This window comes from Zeus faber, assembly GCF_960531495.2.
Source record: "Zeus faber genome assembly, chromosome: 10".
In the NCBI taxonomy this organism is placed as follows: domain Eukaryota; kingdom Metazoa; phylum Chordata; class Actinopteri; order Zeiformes; family Zeidae; genus Zeus; species Zeus faber.
In genome coordinates, this window is record NC_137199.1 from 15573270 (window position 1) to 15593556 (window position 20287).

The 20287-nt window shown below is 43.8% G+C and overlaps 5 protein-coding genes across 8 annotated transcripts in view; all 5 read right to left on the reverse strand.

The window, feature by feature from the left end:
- Nucleotides 1-20287, reverse strand: part of LOC307236154 (protocadherin gamma-C5-like) — a gene marked incomplete at its 5' end in the record, with an annotated part of 315288 nt that overhangs the window by 51462 nt on the left and 243539 nt on the right. The gene's annotated exons all lie outside the window — the stretch shown is intronic.
- LOC307236163 (protocadherin gamma-A5-like) lies at nucleotides 5805-8201 on the reverse strand (the record flags this gene model as incomplete). The annotated part of the gene is made up of 1 exon (XM_080008481.1): nucleotides 5805-8201. One exon carries the CDS (start codon nucleotides 8199-8201, stop codon nucleotides 5805-5807), a length of 2397 nt encoding a protein of 798 aa, XP_079864607.1.
- Nucleotides 8793-11192, reverse strand: LOC307235504 (protocadherin gamma-A2-like; the record flags this gene model as incomplete). The annotated part of the gene is made up of 1 exon (XM_080007629.1): nucleotides 8793-11192. One exon carries the CDS (start codon nucleotides 11190-11192, stop codon nucleotides 8793-8795), a length of 2400 nt encoding a protein of 799 aa, XP_079863755.1.
- LOC307235505 (protocadherin gamma-A2-like) lies at nucleotides 11781-14195 on the reverse strand (the record flags this gene model as incomplete). Its single annotated transcript, XM_080007630.1, has 1 exon — nucleotides 11781-14195. The coding sequence occupies one exon, from the start codon at nucleotides 14193-14195 to the stop codon at nucleotides 11781-11783; it is 2415 nt and encodes an 804-aa protein (XP_079863756.1).
- LOC307235506 (protocadherin beta-16-like) lies at nucleotides 14764-20216 on the reverse strand (the record flags this gene model as incomplete). The annotated part of the gene is made up of 2 exons (XM_080007631.1): nucleotides 14764-16638; nucleotides 19692-20216. The coding sequence occupies 2 exons, from the start codon at nucleotides 20214-20216 to the stop codon at nucleotides 14764-14766; spliced, it is 2400 nt and encodes a 799-aa protein (XP_079863757.1).

Consider the following 20287-nt stretch of genomic DNA (forward strand, 5'->3'; position numbering starts at 1 on the left):
TGTGTCTAGTGTGCCATTGCCCCACTGTCACACCGCTCTAAATAATCCCTGGTCTAATCCTTTCCAAAGGATCAGCCTGGACAGACTTCCGCAATTCCAATTCTGACACGCCAACAGACATACGCAAATCAACAATATGAGCTACATATTCCCCAGGATGTCTACAACTTATAGCTAAATGGGCATTTACTGGCGTTTGGTGTGAATTCTGCCAATGCTTTAACTTAAAGAACAGTGCTCAGCAGGGATCCAATTTACAGTACAAAAGGAAAATCATTGTCCACACATTTAGCTAAGCACTATGTCTGTAACAACAACGGGCAACATCCATTCGATGATCACCAAATTGTTCCACATGCACACAGAGCAATGATATGAAAGGTATAATCTATATAAAATATATTTATTCTTAGTGTACTTCCAGTGGAGCAGCTGCTTGCTAACAAATATTTTAAATATGGGGTCAATAGCAATAATACACAATATTCTCCTTCCTCAAACTTTAAAGTTGATTGCAATACAGAGGCAACTATTACCTTCAGATGAAAGTGGTCAACATGTTTAATTTATATTATTGTATCCCATAATGACATGATGAACACCATACATGTTGATTTTAACCGGTGCTTTACCAGGAGGAAGTGCAATACATGGAAGGGGTTGTTAAAAACAAGCACCAATTCCGAAGTAACGTCTGCAAACTAGTTGTCAGAATGTCTGCCAAAAACCACATCACAGTGAGTGGAGATTCAATAATGTGGATTAAAGCTCTGAGGCCAGTTGTTAGTACAAAGACAACAGTATTTTGTGTTTATTATCAAAATATCTGTAAATTATGATTGTTTTTGTGGCCCTTTCACTATTTTGCCTTGATGTTCAACACAGTTTTTCAGCTGCAGAGCACAAACAGAAACTTTGCAGTGAGAATACACACCACCGTGATTTATAACAATGTAACATTTGAAAAAAACCTCATCCTTTCTTCTCTCACTTTATATTGTTTGTCATTTGACGCTGAGAATTTGGGGTAAGTGACAAGAACATCTTTTTTAAAGAGTTAGTTACAGACAGGCATGGGAAGAATACTGGATATTTGGTCTTAAAGACCCCCCCCCCCATTAAGAAACAGGATGAGCCATTTAGCGGTGGGCAAAAAGATTCGTGTGAGCCTTGACCCCTGTGGGAACACAGTGCACACCAGGATTTATGGTTCTCAGTAAAATCTTTCAGGGAACAGAGTTACTTGTTGAACTGCGGTCATAACAGGTAGGGCAGAGCAGACACATGTGTTGGATTATGCTAATGATGATAGAATGCTTCCAGGGATAATAAAACTAGCTTCCTGACTTCTACTGGAGGTTTATGAGCAGTCTGCTTATACTACTTTTTTCCATACAAAAATAACAAACAAATCATGTTTTATGTGAGAGAGATAAAATGGGCAAGGCACGTTCACATTTATAAAGCCTCACTGTAAAATAAACTGTAGAAAACTTCATAAACAGTCACTTTTGAACACCCTTGATTGAAACACATAAACATCATAGTCACCAGGAATGATGCATAAACGCTTAACTTCTCTTCTGACTAGAAAAGTCTGTCGAACAGAAGGTTGACATTATTTTGTCAGTGCATCCTGAAAGCCGCACAGTGATTAATCTTTCCCTTGTGTTGGTTGTTACACATGAAGGCATTTAGCACAGGTGACACCTTTAGGAAATCAGGCTGTTGTGAATGGAAAACAATGATGTATACAAAAAAAAACAATATACATCATTAAATGACTCCTCTTGGCAGGCTGTTACTCTATTGCAATATATTCTGAAGTCATTATAAGTAAATTGCTCTCAGTCTGGCATTAACTCTATATCACATGTTCAGTCCCTGACCCAATTCCTTTCACCCATGTAATATTTGTTATTTTCCACAGATAACTCTCTACCCTTCTATCCTCTATCAGTCTCCTTCTTTCACACCAAAAATATGACAGTACGTGAGATGCACTGTGAAGGGCAGATACATCCCCCTCGCATCTCACTAATGAATCCCTAAATATCCATGTTCCACACATGATGCTTCCCCCGGCCCCCTCCTTTAGCAGACAAAGAGCGCAGCTGACCAAAATGGCTACCTCGCATCACTAACGTGGATGCTGCGCAGGGATGGTGGAGACTGAACCAGTTACCACGTGGTTCCACCCCTCCCCCACCTTCATTCCTCTGCCTCTCTGCCGCTCTCATCTCACTCCCTCCTTCTTCCACAGACTCTCCATCACTATATATACACACTGCCCTCATTTTCTCTTCATCCTGCCCCTTGTATCATGTTTTACACTATTCTCGCTGCCTTATAAACTAAAGTGTTTTTTAACATTTCTCTTTTTTTTTTTCCTGCCTCTGTTCCCCGTATGCACAGGCTCAGGCTAAACAAAATGTGGAAACATGGCAGCAGCATATAAGGCAGGGAACTAGGTCAATGAAAAATAGTTCACTGCTGTCCTTCTAAGAGAAAGGGACACATTCCACCGCAGTGATGCTTTAGTATGACACCAGCCAAATTCTTTCTTACAATGCAGCACAGCAACTCACATTTCAATCTACAGTCGTGCATGTTTTAACATTATGTCCTGGCATGCCCCAATAATCACAAATTACACAGTATGAAGGTGTAATTATACTGTGATATAAAAATCACGACCCACAACAATATCCAGAGAGGTTGTTATCAATTCTACATATAATGGATAAAAGGCAACAGAATCAGTAGCCAAGCCCATCAATAAAATGATGTTCCTCTACATTTTTTAATTGGGTTGTCTTTTAGCCTTATGATAAGCAAACACTGAGTCCCATTAACACTCTATAGGAAACTATCTCAAAACATCATTTGGCAAGAAAAAGCAACACAAAGGAAATGATAAAGGTCTGTGAAAGAATGAACATAGAGGCTAAAAAAAAAAAAAAAAACAATGGTGGAGACATCAAGGCCTCACCTCTGTTACCAAATCTTCTGATGTCTTGGTTTGCCTTGGCACTGTTTTGGCGATATCATGGTCAACACTCAAAGTGCTCTGACTGAAGGGGCGGACGTACGTCATATCACTCTTCCGGGAGTCAGTAGTTCCACAGACATCATAATTGAACACATGCTTCAACGTCCCAGTCCCTCCTACATCAGCATAAAGAGGTGGATAATAAGGAATAACTGGAAGATTCCCATTAGATTTGAAAAACTGCCGCTCATGTCTCCATCTGTATATTTTCACTGATATAATCACCACTAAACACGTGATGAAGAGAAAGGAAACTACAGCCAAAGCCAAGACTAAATAAAAAGTCAGGTTGTCATTGTACTCCTTGTCGTGTGTAAAGTCAGTGAACTCTGAGAGCACTTCAGGGAAGCTGTCCGCCACCGCCACGTTAACATTGACTGTGGCTGAACGAGAGGGCTGTCCGTTGTCCTCCACTACAACAGTCAGTCTTTGTTTCACAACGTCTTTATCAGTGACTTGGCGGATAGTTCTTATTTCTCCATTCTGTAATCCCACTTCAAACAGCGCTCTGTCTGTGGCTTTCTGCAGCTTATAGGAGAGCCAGGCGTTCTGTCCAGAGTCCACATCAACGGCCACCACTTTAGTGACCAGATAGCCCACATCTGCTGAACGAGGAACCATTTCAGCCACCAGAGAGCCACCGGTCTGGACTGGGTACAGAACCTGAGGGGGGTTGTCGTTCTGGTCCTGGATCATTATTTTCACAGTTACATTGCTACTGAGTGGAGGGGAGCCTCCATCCTGGGCTTTAATACTAACTTGGAACTGTTTTGTTTGCTCATAATCGAAAGAACGCACAGCAAGTAGTTCACCACTCTCTGCATTGACTGAAAAGAAAGGCGAGGCCCTTCCATTGAATTGACTGTCATCAAGGAAATAGGCAATACGTGCATTATTCCCAAAATCCTTGTCACTTGCTTTGAGAGAGAGGATTGACATTCCAGGTAAATTATTTTCACTGATGTAAGCAGTAAAGGACTGTTCTGAGAACAGAGGTGGGTTGTCATTTACATCAGAGATTCTCAGGACAATTGTTTTGTTTGTAGAAAAAGGGGGAGACCCTTCATCAGAGGCAATTATGGTTATGCTATATTCTGGGACTATTTCGCGGTCCAAATCGTCATCAGTCACCAAACTATAGAAATTAGATGAGGTTGATTTGATTTTGAAAGGCAGATCCAGACTGATTGAACATTTAACCTGGCCATTTTTGCCTGAGTCCAAATCTTTGATATTCAACATTGCTATAAGAGTCTCTGGAGCTGAATCCTCCGGTATAGGATTTGAAAAGGATATTATATTAATAACGGGGGCGTTGTCATTTACGTCAATCAGATCAATTAAGACCTTGCTTGTATCTCTTAACCCCCCTTTGTCGTTAGCTTCGAGATCAATTTCATAATGCTTGGCTTTTTCGTAATCTAAAATATCATTGACAGTGATTTCTCCAGTGCCGGGGTCTATATTAAACAGGGACGACACCCTATCGCTATTTTGAGAGAGTGAATATACCACTTCTCCGTTTGTTCCCTGATCTGCATCGGTGGCACTGACTGTTAAAATAACGCTGCCCTTGGAATAATTTTCCGGAACATTTATCCTGTACACAGATTGGCTAAATACAGGAGCATTATCATTTGCGTCCATAACAATTATGTTTATTCTGACGGACCCCGATTTCTGCGGATCTCCGCCATCATATGCTGTCAATATTAATTTATGCTCTTCTTGCTCTTCTCTGTCTAATGCCGACTGCAGAACCATTTCTACATATTTCGTGCCATCGAGCCGAGACAGCATGTTTAATTTGAAATGCTCGGTGGGGTTTAATTTGTACGTTTGGAGAGTATTCAACGCAACGTCCGGATCTTTGGCACCGTCGAGGGAAAAACGAGAGCCCTTCGAAGCCATTTCACTGATTTCAAACTTCATCTCCTTCTTAGTAAAAGCGGGGGCGTTGTCATTAATATCAGTGATTTCCACATCAATGCGATGGAGCTCCATTGGGTTGTCCAAAATGATCTGTAAATGCAGAGAGCATGGGGACGTCTGCCCGCACAGCTGTTCTCTATCTATCCTTTTTGTCACGACCAAAGTCCCTCTGTCCGCATTCAGACCAATGTACTCACTGTTATCCTCGGTAAATATCCGAGCCCGACCGGATTTCAGTCTTGCGGTATCTAAACCCAGATCCGCGACAATATTCCCTACGAAAGAACCCGTCGCCATCTCCTCGGGGATGGAATAACGGACCTGTCCGAGCGACATATCCGCGATGCAGAAGCAGAGAACAAGCAGCCGCCGGACAATCATCTCCGGAAAACGAAGACGCAGCACTCTTATTCAAAACACATCCGATAAAAAGAGATCAAATTGTCCAAATAACAAATTATTCCGAAAGACGGTTGGTGCCAAGTGGGTTTCCTGGGGATCGGTTCGGGAACTGGGTTCCTTTGTGAGGGTAGTTTAATAGGTGCAGACCTATTGCGTATAGAGAAAAAAAAACTGCGATAGGATTCTGTCCTCCTCACACCAACCAACAGCGGCTCTTAGAGACGGAAAGTGATACTACAACATATAAAGACAGAAAAGATAGATGGATAGATAGATAGATAGATAGATAGATAGATAGATAGATAGATAGATAGATAGATAGATAGATAGATAGATAGATAGATAGATGAGATCATGCATGTCAATTTATTTTTAAGATGTATTATATTCTGCATGAAAAAACAAGTGTTGTTGTTTGTTAAAGTCTAACCTCCAGAGGAGAGTCTGGTTCATCCAGGATGTTCTTTTCACTCTGTATTCGCTGCATCGTCCCTGTAGAACTGGGGTCCATCATCAGAACGTTCTGACTCGCAGCTCTGCCGAACTTACAGTCACTCTTTCTGGAGTCAGTCGTCCTGCACACCTCGTAATTGTACACATGCTGCAGCTTCCCTGACCCCAAAGTGTCGGAGTAACGTGGTGGATAATATGGAATCACCGGGAGACTGGGATGATAGAGGATGCGAGACTGTCTCCATCTGTATATTTTCACTGATATAATCACCACTAAACACGTGATGAAGAGAAAGGAAACTACAGCCAAAGCCAAGACTAAATAAAAAGTCAGGTTGTCATTGTACTCCTTGTCGTGTGTGAAGTCAGTGAACTCTGAGAGCACTTCAGGGAAGCTGTCCGCCACCGCCACGTTAACATTGACTGTAGCTGAACGAGAGGGCTGTCCGTTGTCCTCCACTACAACAGTCAGTCTTTGTTTCACAACATCTTTATCAGTGACTTGGCGGATAGTTCTTATTTCTCCATTCTGTAATCCCACTTCAAACAGCGCTCTGTCTGTGGCTTTCTGCAGTTTATAGGAGAGCCAGGCGTTCTGTCCAGAGTCCACATCAACAGCCACCACTTTAGTGACCAGATAGCCCACATCTGCTGAACGAGGAACCATTTCAGCCACCAGAGGGCCACCGGTCTGGACTGGGTACAGAACCTGAGGGGGGTTGTCGTTCTGGTCCTGGATCATTATTTTCACCGTCACATTGCTACTGAGTGGAGGGGAGCCTCCATCCTGGGCTTTGACATTGAACTGGAAATCTTTAATCTGCTCGTAGTCAAAAGAGCGCACTGCATGGACGACTCCACTGTCAGCACTAACAGACACATATGAGGAGACTGGAACTCCGTTAATGGAAGAATCATCTAGGATGTAAGAAACACGAGCGTTCTGGTTCCAATCGGCGTCAATTGCCTTCACTGTGAATACAGAGAGACCCGGTGTATTGTTCTCCATCATGAAGGTCTCATATGATCCCTTCTCAAACTCGGGGGCATTGTCATTTACATCTGAGATCTGTAAGGGGATGGTGACGCTGCTGGAGAGGGAGGGCACTCCTTCATCAGAACACGTCACACTTATATTGTATTCGGAGGCCTTCTCTCTGTCTAAATCACTGGTAGTCAGCAAACTGAAGAAATTGTTAGATGTAGATTTAATTGTAAAGGGAATTTCATCGCTCATCTTACATTGTACTTTGCCGTTATCACCCGAGTCTGCGTCATCTATATTTATCATTGTCACGACGGTGTTGGGTTTGACATTTTCCGATATCACATTTGATTTTGACATAATATGAATGTAAGGTTCGTTGTCATTCACATCAATAACATCGACAATAAGCTTACACGAGGAAACCAGACCTCCCCCATCGCTTGCGCGTATGTTTATTTCTATTGTCCGAGCCTTTTCGTAGTCAATTACTCCACTCAGCCGAACCTCACCACTGTCTTCGTTTACTTCAAACATCCCTCGCGTGTGATCTAAGATCCTTGAAACTGAGTATGTGATTTTACCATTTGAGCCATCATCTGCGTCTGTAGCAGTGACCCTCGTAACAATTGTTCCTATTTTGGCGTCTTCGCTTAAAGACGCCTGGTACACAGGCTGCGTAAAAACAGGAGCGTTATCGTTGGCGTCTAAAACAGAGACCAGGATTTGCATTGTTCCAGACATCTGTGGCGTTCCGCCATCTACAGCCGTCAAAACTAAAGAAATATGTTCATTTTTTTCTCTATCAAGAGGTGTCTCTAAGACCATTTCTATATGTTTTATTCCACCTGCCTGACTGTGTAATTTCATTGCGAAATTATCTGTTGGTTCGAGGACATAGGTTTTCAAACCATTTATACCGACGTCGAGATCAATTGCCCTATCTAACATAAATTTTGTTCCAGTTCGAGCCGACTCGCTGACTTTGAATTTAACGTCGCTCTTTTCAAACGCCGGGGCGTTATCATTGACGTCTGTAATCTCGATATTTATGCTATAAAACTCCATCGGATTCTCTAAAATGATCTGAAAATGTAGCGCGCACGGCGTTGTTTGTCCGCAGAGCGTTTCTCTGTCTATTCTTTCTTGGATAAGGAGGGCGCCGCTTTCCTTATTCAATCCAATATATTCGGTGCTATCCCGAGTAAAAATACGAGCTTTACCTGAGTGAAGTCTTTTCACATCCAAACCTAAATCCTGCGCTATATTACCGACAAACGATCCCCTGGCCATTTCCTCGGGGATAGAGTAACTGACCTGCCCGAGCACTGCGTTGAGAGAGAGGACGCAGATAAAAATACGTATTTGCCGTCCCATTGTTCTTTCCGACGGACACAATCAACTCGTAAATATCCCTCTTCGGAATTTTCCATCCATGAGTTTTTAGTAAAAAAAAAATCTTTATTATCCGTGTGGACGAGAGAAAACTCGTGCGATTCAGCTCCTCCGGGTTTATTGTTGTGCGTAAAGCGCACAGGGCTCGTCTGTTAAATGGGGAAACGAAGGGAGGAACTACACCAAAGCTGACAATCTGGAACATTCAGGCCAACAGCGGCCCTCCTAGATCACAATACAGAATTGCATGAGGGATTTGTACGAATTCATTAAACGAAATGTGCCGCTGAAAAAATGTGTGTTCCATTGTGAACGATGACAATGTTGACAAAGATCAGTGACACGAATAATTATTATTTAACTATTTCAACATAAAAAAAAACATGTGGCTCGATTAAAAAAAGAAAACGCCACGCTGTGTTGCTCCAGCTCAGATTGTTGAATAGACAATGCAAGAAAAAAAAGTAACAGGAGAAATGCAATTGGTTACAATAATGACGTACTTTAACTGACTGTGCTGCTTAGAACTAAACGTTGGAAATTAGTTATCAATAATCAAATGACAACAAGAATTCAGTCAGGTCTAACCTCTAGAGGAGAGTCAGGTTCATCCAGGATGTTCTTTTCACTCTGTAGTCGCTGCATCGTCCCTGTAGAACTGGGGTCCATCATCAGAATGTTCTGACTAGCAGCTCTGCCGAAATTACAGTCACTCTTTCTGGAGTCAGTCGTCCTGCACACCTCGTAATTGTACACATGCTGCAGAGTCCCTGACCCTAAAGTGTCGGAGTAACGTGGTGGACAATATGGAATCACCGGGAGACTGGGATGATACAGGATGCGAGACTGTCTCCATCTGTATATTTTCACTGATATAATCACGACTAAACATGTGATGAAGAGGAAGGAAACTACAGCCAAAGCCAAGACTAAGTAAAAAGTCAGGTTGTCATTGTACTCCTTGTCGTGTGTGAAGTCAGTGAACTCTGAGAGCACTTCAGGGAAGCTGTCCGCCACCGCCACGTTAACATTGACTGTAGCTGAACGAGAGGGCTGTCCGTTGTCCTCCACTACAACAGTCAGTCTTTGTTTCACAGCATCTTTATCAGTGACTTGGCGGATAGTTCTTATTTCTCCATTCTGTAATCCCACTTCAAACAGCGCTCTGTCTGTGGCTTTCTGCAGTTTATAGGAGAGCCAGGCGTTCTGTCCAGAGTCCACATCAACAGCCACCACTTTAGTGACCAGATAGCCCACATCTGCTGAACGAGGAACCATTTCAGCCACCAGAGGGCCACCGGTCTGGACTGGGTACAGAACCTGAGGGGGGTTGTCGTTCTGGTCCTGGATCATTATTTTCACCGTCACATTGCTACTGAGTGGAGGGGAGCCTCCATCCTGGGCTTTGACGAGGAACTGGAAATCCTTGATCTGCTCGTAGTCAAAAGAGCGCACTGCATGGACGACTCCACTGTCAGCACTAACAGACACATATGAGGAGACTGGAACTCCGTTAATGGAAGAATCATCTAGGATGTAAGAAACACGAGCGTTCTGGTTCCAATCCGCGTCAATTGCCTTCACTGTGAATACAGAGAGACCCGGTGTATTGTTCTCCATCATGAAGGTCTCATATGATCCCTTCTCAAACTCGGGGGCATTGTCATTTACATCTGAGATCTGTAAGGTGATGGTGACGCTGCTGGAGAGGGAGGGCACTCCTTCATCAGAACACGTCACACTTATATTGTATTCGGAGGCCTTCTCTCTGTCTAAATCACTGGTAGTCAGCAAACTGAAGAAATTGTTAGATGTAGATTTAATTGTAAAGGGAATTTCATCGCTCATCTTACATTGTACTTTGCCGTTATCACCCGAGTCTGCGTCATCTATATTTATCATTGTCACGACGGTGTTGGGTTTGGCATTTTCCGATATCACATTTGATTTTGACATAATATGAATGTTAGGTTCGTTGTCATTCACATCAATAACATCGACAATAACCTTACACGAGTCAACCAGACCTCCTCCATCGCTTGCGCGTATGTTTATCTCTATTGTCCGAGCCTTTTCGTAGTCAATTACTCCACTCAGCCGAACCTCACCACTGTCTTCGTTTACTTCAAACATCCCGAGAGTGTGATCTAATATCGTTAAAACTGAATATGTGATTTTACCATTTGAGCCATCATCTGCGTCTGTAGCAGTGACCCTCGTAACAACTGTTCCTATTTTGGCGTCTTCGCTTAAAGACGCCTGGTACACAGGCTGCGTAAAAACAGGAGCGTTATCGTTGGCGTCTAAAACAGAGACCAGGATTTGCATTGTTCCAGACATCTGTGGCGTTCCGCCATCTACAGCCGTCAAAACTAAAGAAATATGTTCATTTTTTTCTCTATCAAGAGGTGTCTCTAAGACCATTTCTATATTTTTTATTCCACCTGCCTGACTGTGTAATTTCAAGGCGAAATTATCTGTTGGTTCGAGGACATAGGTTTTCAAACCATTCATACCGACGTCGAGATCAATTGCCCTATTTAAAATAAATTTTGTTCCAGTTCGAGCCGACTCGCTGACTTTGAATTTAACGTCGCTCTTTTCAAACGCCGGGGCGTTATCATTGATGTCTGTAATCTCGATATTTATGCTATAAAACTCCATCGGATTCTCTAAAATGATCTGAAAATGTAGCGCGCACGGCGTTGTTTGTCCGCAGAGCGTTTCTCTGTCTATTCTTTCTTGGATAAGGAGGGCGCCGCTTTCCTTATTCAATCCAATATATTCGGTGCTATCCCGAGTAAAAATACGAGCTTTACCTGAGTGAAGTCTTTTCACATCCAAACCTAAATCCTGCGCTATATTACCGACAAACGATCCCCTGGCCATTTCCTCGGGGATAGAGTAACTGACCTGCCCGAGCACTGCGTTGAGAGAGAGGACGCAGATAAAAATACGTATTTGCCGTCCCATTGTTCTTTCCGACGGACACAATCAACTCGTAAACATCCCTCTTCGGAATTTTCCATCCATGAGTTTTTAGTAAAAAAAAAAAATATTATCCGAGTTGGACGAGAGAAAACCAGTGTGCGATCCAACTCCTCCGGGTTTATTGTTGTGCGTAAAGCGCACAGGGCTCGTCTGTTAAAGGGGGAAACGAAGGGAGGAACTACACCAAAGCTGACAATCTGGAACAGCCTGGCCAACAGCGGCCCTCCTAGATCACAATACAGAATTGCATGAGGGATTTGTTCCAATTTATTCACCGAAATGTGCCACTGAAAAATATGTGTTCCATTGTGAACGATGGCAATGTTGACAAAGATCAACGAAACGAATAGTTATTATTGAACTATTTCAACATAAATAAGACATATAGCTTGATCAAAAAAAAGAAACGTCACGATGTGTTGCTTCAGCTCACAATTTTGAAGAGACTATGCAAGAAAAAAAAAACAAGAGAAATGCAATTGGTTGCAATAATAACGTACTGTAATTGTCTGTGCTGCTTACAACTAAACTGTGGAAATGGGTTATCAATTTTAAAACGACAACAAAAATTCAGTCAGGTCTAACCTCTAGCGGAGAGTCTGGTTCATCCAGGATGTTCTTTTCACTCTGTATTCGCTGCGTCGTCCCTGTAGAACTGGGGTCCATCATCAGAACGTTCTGACTAGCAGCTCTGCCGAACTTACAGTCACTCTTTCTGGAGTCAGTCGTCCTGCACACCTCGTAATTGTACACATGCTGCAGAGTCCCTGACCCCAAAGTGTCGGAGTAACGTGGTGGATAATATGGAATCACCGGGAGACTGGGATGATACAGGATGCGAGACTGTCTCCATCTGTATATTTTCACTGATATAATCACCACTAAACACGTGATGAAGAGAAAGGAAACTACAGCCAAAGCCAAGACTAAGTAAAAAGTCAGGTTGTCATTGTACTCCTTGTCGTGTGTAAAGTCAGTGAACTCTGAGAGCACTTCAGGGAAGCTGTCCGCCACCGCAACGTTAACATTGACTGTAGCTGAACGAGAGGGCTGCCCGTTGTCCTCCACTACAACAGTCAGTCTTTGTTTCACAGCATCTTTATCAGTGACTTGGCGGATAGTTCTTATTTCTCCATTCTGTAAACCCACTTCAAACAGTGCTCTGTCTGTGGCTTTCTGCAGTTTATAGGAGAGCCAGGCGTTCTGTCCAGAGTCCACATCAACAGCCACCACTTTAGTGACCAGATAGCCCACATCTGCTGAACGAGGAACCATTTCAGCCACCAGAGAGCCACCGGTCTGGACTGGGTACAGAACCTGAGGGGGGTTGTCGTTCTGGTCCTGGATCATTATTTTCACAGTCACATTGCTACTGAGTGGAGGGGAGCCTCCATCCTGGGCTTTGACGAGGAACTGAAAATCCTTAATTTGTTCGTAGTCAAAAGAGCGCACTGCATGGATGACTCCACTGTCAGCACTCACAGACACATATGAGGAGATGGGGACTCCGTTAACTGAGTAGTCTACTAGTAAATATGAAACACGAGCGTTCTGATTCCAGTCGACATCATTGGCTTTCACTGTGAATACAGAGTGACCTGGTGGGTTGTTCTCTGAAATAAAGGCTGAATATGAGCTTTCATCAAAAACAGGCGCGTTGTCATTTACATCTGAGATCTGTATGGTAATTCTGACGCTGCTGGAGAGCGAGGGCACTCCCCCATCAGAACATGATACACTAATGTTATACGCAGAGGCTCTCTCTCGGTCTAAATCACTGTCAGTTACTAAGCTGTAGAAATTATTTGACGCAGATTTGATTAAAAACGGAATATCATCGTTTATTGTGCATCGCACCTTGCCATTATCACCCGAGTCTGCGTCCTCTATATTTATCATTGTCACGACAGTGTTGGCTTTGGCGTCCTCCGATATGACATTCGATTTGGACATGATGTGGATTTCGGGTTTGTTGTCGTTCACATCGACGACGTCAACGATCACCTTGCACGAATCAACGAGGCCTCCTTCATCAATTGCGCGTATGTTTATCTGAAACGCTCGGGCCTTTTCGTAGTCAACCACCCCGCTCAAACTGACCTCCCCACTGTGCTCGTTCACTTCAAACATCCCCCGGTTGTGATCCAACATGCGTGAAATCGAATACGTTATTCTACCGTTGGAGCCGTCGTCTGCATCCGTAGCCGTGACCGTCGTGACGACGGTACCTAACGCGGCGCCTTCTCTTATTGATACTTTATAAATAGGGTGTGTGAAAATCGGAGCGTTGTCATTGGCGTCTAAAACAGAGATAAGAATTTTCATTGTTCCAGACATCTGCGGCTTTCCTCCGTCTACCGCCGTCAGAATTAAGGGGACGTGCTCATTCTTTTCTCTGTCGAGCGGCTTCTCCAGCACCATCTCAAGAGTTTCGCTGCCATCCGCCTGGTTGTGTATTTTGAGGGCGAAATTGTCCGTCGGCTTTAGTACATACGACTGTAAACCGTTGATCCCGACGTCGAGATCAATCGCCCCATCTAATATGAATTTTGCTCCACTCACAGCTGACTCGCTGATTTTGAATTTCACGTCGCTCTTTTCAAACAACGGGGCGTTATCGTTAACGTCCGTGATTTCAATGGTGATGCTATAAAACTCCATCGGGTTCTCTAAGATTATCTGAAAATGCAGCGCGCACGGCGTCGTTTGTCCGCATAACGTCTCTCGGTCTATTCTTTCTTTGATGAGCAGGACTCCCCTTTCCTCGTTGAGCTCAATGTATTCCGTCGTGTCGCGAGTAAAAATACGGGCTTTACCTGCCTTGAGCCTTTTCACATCCAAACCTAAATCCTGCACAATATTACCGACTAATGAACCTTTGGCCATTTCCTCTGGAATAGAGTAGCTGACCTGCCCGAGAACCGCATTGAGAGAGAAAACGCAGATGGATATAAGTACTTGCCGCCCCATTGTTCGTTCCCACATTGGTTGTTAAGGCAGGAACAACAACGGCAAAAAAATATGATCCTTTTGGGCGATAGTCCTCCACAAGCTTTTAGGCGAAACGTTATCAGCTCATCTTGAAAAACAGGGGGGGAAACCATGTACGATCCAGCGTCTCCGTGTTTATTGTTTTATGCATGCGGCTCTCTGCGCCTGGACCATCTGGAAACTGAAACGACGGGAGGAACAACGGCACCACGGCAAAGCTGCAACACCCTGACCAACAGCGGCACTCTGAGTCTAACACAGATCACAACATGCAGGATTCAGATTCATTCAGGATTCGAAATATAAGTTGTTTAAATATAATTGGTCTGCCATGAATGATAAGGATGGCGACTATGATAATAATGAAGACAATGCTGTAAATATTAATGATACAATTCAATAAGACATGCAATAAAATATGTATCATCATCATCATCATCATCATCATCATTTTCACATTGGAAAAAGTAGTACACACCAAAAGAAGAAACAGACTGATGCAACTGAATCAATGATAAGAGCAGCGTAACTGTCCATGGTCCTAAAAAAGTAAAGCATTCATTCAGTCAGGTCTAACCTCTAGAGGAGAGTCTGGCTCATCCAGGATGTTCTTTTCACTCTGTATTCGCTGCATCGTCCCTGTAGAACTGGGGTCCATCATCAGAACGTTCTGACTAGCAGCTCTGCCGAACTTACAGTCACTCTTCCTGGAGTCAGTCGTCCTGCACACCTCGTAATTGTACACATGCTGCAGCGTCCCTGACCCCAAAGTGTCGGAGTAACGTGGTGGATAATATGGAATCACCGGGAGACTGGGATGATAGAGGATGCGAGACTGTCTCCATCTGTATATTTTCACTGATATAATCACCACTAAACACGTGATGAAGAGAAAGGAAACTACAGCCAAAGCCAAGACTAAGTAAAAAGTCAGGTTGTCATTGTACTCCTTGTCGTGTGTAAAGTCAGTGAACTCTGAGAGCACTTCAGGGAAGCTGTCCGCCACCGCCACGTTAACATTGACTGTAGCTGAACGAGAGGGCTGTCCGTTGTCCTCCACTACAACAGTCAGTCTTTGTTTCACAGCATCTTTATCAGTGACTTGGCGGATAGTTCTTATTTCTCCATTCTGTAATCCCACTTCAAACAACGCTCTGTCTGTGGCTTTCTGCAGTTTATAGGAGAGCCAGGCGTTCTGTCCAGAGTCCACATCAACAGCCACCACTTTAGTGACCAGATAGCCCACATCTGCTGAACGAGGAACCATTTCAGCCACCAGAGGGCCACCGGTCTGGACTGGGTACAGAACCTGAGGGGGGTTGTCGTTCTGGTCCTGGATCATTATTTTCACCGTCACATTGCTACTGAGAGGAGGGGAGCCTCCATCCTGGGCTTTGACACCAAACTGGAAATCTTTAATCTGCTCGTAGTCAAAAGAGCGCACTGCATGGATGACTCCACTGTCAGCACTAACAGACACATAAGAAGAGATGGGAACCCCGTTAACCAAGGAATCCTCCAATATGTAGGAAACACGAGCATTCTGGTTCCAGTCGATATCACTGGATTTTACTGTGAACACTGATAGACCAGGAGTGTTGTTTTCTGTCAAGAGGGCTTCATATGATTTCCTCTCAAAAACAGGCGCGTTATCGTTTACGTCTGAGATCTGTAACGCGAGAGTGACGCCGCTGGAAAGGAAGGGCGCTCCTTCATCAGAACACGTCACACTGATATTATACTCAGAAGCTCTCTCTCTGTCTAAATTACTGTCTGTAACAAGGCTATAAAAATTATTTGACGTCGATTTCAACATAAACGGTATATTTTCATTAATAAAACACTGGACTTTCCCATTTTCACCCGAGTCTGGGTCCTGGATGTTAATCATCGTCACCACCGTATTTGGTTTTGCATTTTCAGAAACAATCGAGGATTTAGACATTATTTTTATATTTGGTTTGTTATCATTGATATCAATGACATCGACGATTACTTTACAAGAATCTGTAAACCCCCCAATGTCGCTTGCACGGAGGTTGACTTGATAATTACGCTTCCTTTCATAATCAATAAATCCGATTAGTCTGACTTCCCCGTTCTCTTCGTTTACCTCAAAAATATCTCTCACGTCATCTAAGGTATTTGTAATTGAATATTCAATTTTACCGTTTGAGCCTTGGTCAGCATCTGACGCACTAACAGTCGTTACCACTGTGCCTTTAGGGGCGTTTTCCATCACGGTGGCTCTGTATACAGACTGTGTGAAAACAGGCGCGTTGTCATTATTATCTAAAACTGTGATGATAATCTGCATTGTTCCAGACATCTGCGGCTCTCCTCCGTCCACAGCTGTCAAAACCAAAGACACGAGGTCACTTTTCTCTCTGTCCAGAGGTTTCTGTAGGATCATCTCGACATTTTTGGTCCCGTCCGCCTGATCATGCGATTTTAATGAGAAATTATCGGTGGGTTTGAGCAGGTAATTTTGCAAACCATTGGGGCCGACATCAAGGTCCCTCGCTCTTTCCAGAACGAATTTCGAACCAACGACTGCCGACTCGCTTATTTTAAATTTCATTTCGTTTTTTTCAAACGCTGGCGGGTGGTCGTTTATGTCTAATATCTCCACCGTCACGCTGTAAAATTCCATAGGATTTTCTAAAATAATCTGAAAATGTAAAGCACAAGGGGAGACATCGCTACACAAAGCCTCTCTATCTATCCTTTCCTTGATCAGCAGGACTCCTCTGTCTTTGTTGAGCTCGATGTGCTCGGCGCTGTCGCCAGAATATACACGAGCGTTACCCGCTTTAAGTCTTTTCAAATCCAAGCCCAAATCCTGGGCGATATTACCGACTGTTGAGCCTTTTGTCATTTCTTCTGGAATCGAGTAACTGACCTGCCCCCGAATTGAACCGAGAGAAAGGATCAAAATCGCCAACAGTCCGACGGGCCATTTCACCGATATCATGTTTCCCAGCAAATGGAAAGAAGAAAATCCTTATATTCCGTCCGAATGAAAAAAATATTTTGCAAAATATGGCGTGAAGGGAACAAAGTGTGTAGTCCGTAAAATCTCAATAAAAGTCAAAGTATGACGAGCATATCCACGTAGCTTATATTCCTGCTGGTCTTTGCAGACTAATGTCGACGACGGTTGCTACCCCTGTCTCTTTCTCTCTCCCTGAATTGTCGGAGGAGGACGTACTGACAAAAATCAAAGTAGAAAAATGGGAACAGTCGAGGCAATAGCGGCCCTCTGCGGTCAGGCATTAAAAATACAGAAAATAAACACCAGAAGTCTGATTTAATGCGAGACGCTAATGCAATGGTTTAAAATGTAACATAAGAATAAAAAGTTAACGCATTTCAAAGCCCGTGGTAATCGGGATAAAAAAAAAACAACATTAAAAATGTTGTATAATGCTTGGATAGCTCACTCCGTTATAAACTTAACAACATCAGCAGTACGATTGGAGCAATATGGAAACAAGCAGCGCCTGAATGTTTCGCTATCCAAGGTGCTGAACACAACAAAGGAAACATGTTGCAGTAGTACGATGAACCTTTTAACTGACATAAAATGTTATTAATTAATCGTTAAAAAAAATACTGTTACTTGCCAACCTCTAGAGGAGAGTCTGGTTCATCCAGGATGCTCTTTTCACTCTGTATTCGCTGCATCGTCCCTGTAGAACTGGGGTCCATCATCAGAACGTTCTGACTAGCAGCTCTGCCGAACTTACAGTCACTCTTTCTGGAGTCAGTCGTCCTGCACACCTCGTAATTGTACACATGCTGCAGAGTCCCTGACCCCAAAGTGTCGGAGTAACGTGGTGGATAATATGGAATCACCGGGAGACTGGGATGATACAGGATGCGAGACTGTCTCCATCTGTATATTTTCACTGATATAATCACCACTAAACACGTGATGAAGAGGAAGGAAACTACAGCCAAAGCCAAGACTAAGTAAAAAGTCAGGTTGTCATTGTACTCCTTGTCATGTGTAAAGTCAGTGAACTCTGAGAGCACTTCAGGGAAGCTGTCCGCCACCGCCACGTTAACATTGACTGTAGCTGAACGAGAGGGCTGTCCGTTGTCCTCCACTACAACAGTCAGTCTTTGTTTCACAACATCTTTATCAGTGACTTGGCGGATAGTTCTTATTTCTCCATTCTGTAAACCCACTTCAAACAGTGCTCTGTCTGTGGCTTTCTGCAGTTTATAGGAGAGCCAGGCGTTCTGTCCAGAGTCCACATCAACAGCCACCACTTTAGTGACCAGATAGCCCACATCTGCTGAACGAGGAACCATTTCAGCCACCAGAGGGCCACCGGTCTGGACTGGGTACAGAACCTGAGGGGGGTTGTCGTTCTGGTCCTGGATCATTATTTTCACCGTCACATTGCTACTGAGTGGAGGGGAGCCTCCATCCTGGGCTTTAACATGAAACTGGAAATATTTAATTTGTTCGTAGTCAAAAGAGCGCACTGCATGGATGATTCCACTGTCAGCACTAACAGACACATAAGAGGAGATGGGAACTCCGTTAACTGACGAATCCTCCAGTATGTAAGAAACGCGAGCATTCTGGTTCCAGTCAGCATCGATAGTTGTCACTGTGAATATAGAGAGCCCTGGCGGGTTGTTCTCTGTAATATACGCCTCGTATGAACTTTTCGCAAAGACAGGCGCGTTGTCATTCACATCCGAGATCTGTATCGTTAAAGTGACGCTGCTGGAGAGGGAGGGCACTCCTTCATCAGAACACGTCACACTGATGTTATACTCAGAGGCTCTCTCTCGGTCTAAATCGCTGTCTGTAACGAGGCTATAAAAGTTATTGGATGTCGACTTTAATAGGAATGGGATATTATTATTAATGTCACATTGGACTTTTCCATTGTCGCCTGCATCCGGGTCTTGAATATTAATTATCGTCACGACAGTATTAGCTTCGACATTCTCAGAAATTAGATTTGACTTGGACATGATGTTAATAATCGGCTTATTATCGTTGATATCCAGAATATCGACTATCACTTTGCAAGTGTCCGTGAGTCCTCCTTCATCGCTTGCACGTATGTTTATCTGATAATTCCGCGCCTTTTCATAATCAATATTTCCAATTAACCGAATCTCCCCGCTCCTCTCATTCACCTCGAACATATCTTTGACATCATCGAGAGTATTTCTAACGGAATACGCGATTCTACCATTAGAACCGTGATCGACGTCTGACGCACTGACTGTTATAACCACGGTGCCTTTAGGAGAGTGTTCCGTGACAGTGGCTTTATAAACGGACCGCGTGAAGACGGGAGCGTTGTCGTTCACGTCTAACACGGTGACAACAATCTGCATTGTTCCAGACATCTGAGGCTCTCCTCCATCTACGGCAGTCAATACTAGAGATATATGCTCGTGCATCTCCCGGTCTAGGGGCTTTTGTAAAATCATTTCGATGTTCTTTGCGCCGTCTACCTGATCGTGCAGCTTCAGGGCGAAATTGTCCGTCGGTTTAAGCGCGTAGCTTTGGAGACCGTTTATACCGACGTCCGAGTCCACAGCCCTCTCCAAATCGAACTTCGACCCGATGACTGCAGACTCGCTTATTTTGAAATTAATTTCCCCTTTCTCGAAAGCGGGAGGGTTGTCGTTTATGTCCACGATCTCAACCGTCACGCTGTAGAACTCTATGGGGTTCTCCAAAATGATCTGGAAATGCAACGCGCACGGCGACGTCTGTCCGCAGAGGACCTCCCTGTCTATTTTCTCCTTCACAAGCAGGACGCCCCTGTCTTTGTTCAGTTCGATGTATTCCACGGTATCGCCGGAATAGACACGCGCCTTTCGAGATTGCAAGCTTTTCACGTTGAAACCCAAATCATGCGCGATGTTACCGACCAAAGAGCCCTTCGCCATTTCTTCATTAATAGAGTAACTGACCTGCCCGAACACTGAACCGAGAGAGAGAATCGAGAGGAACAGCAGCACTCGCCCTTTCATTGTCCCTCGATGTATTGTTTCAGATAAATCCGTTCGAATATTTACTCCAGTCAAACGAAAGATGGTAGGAT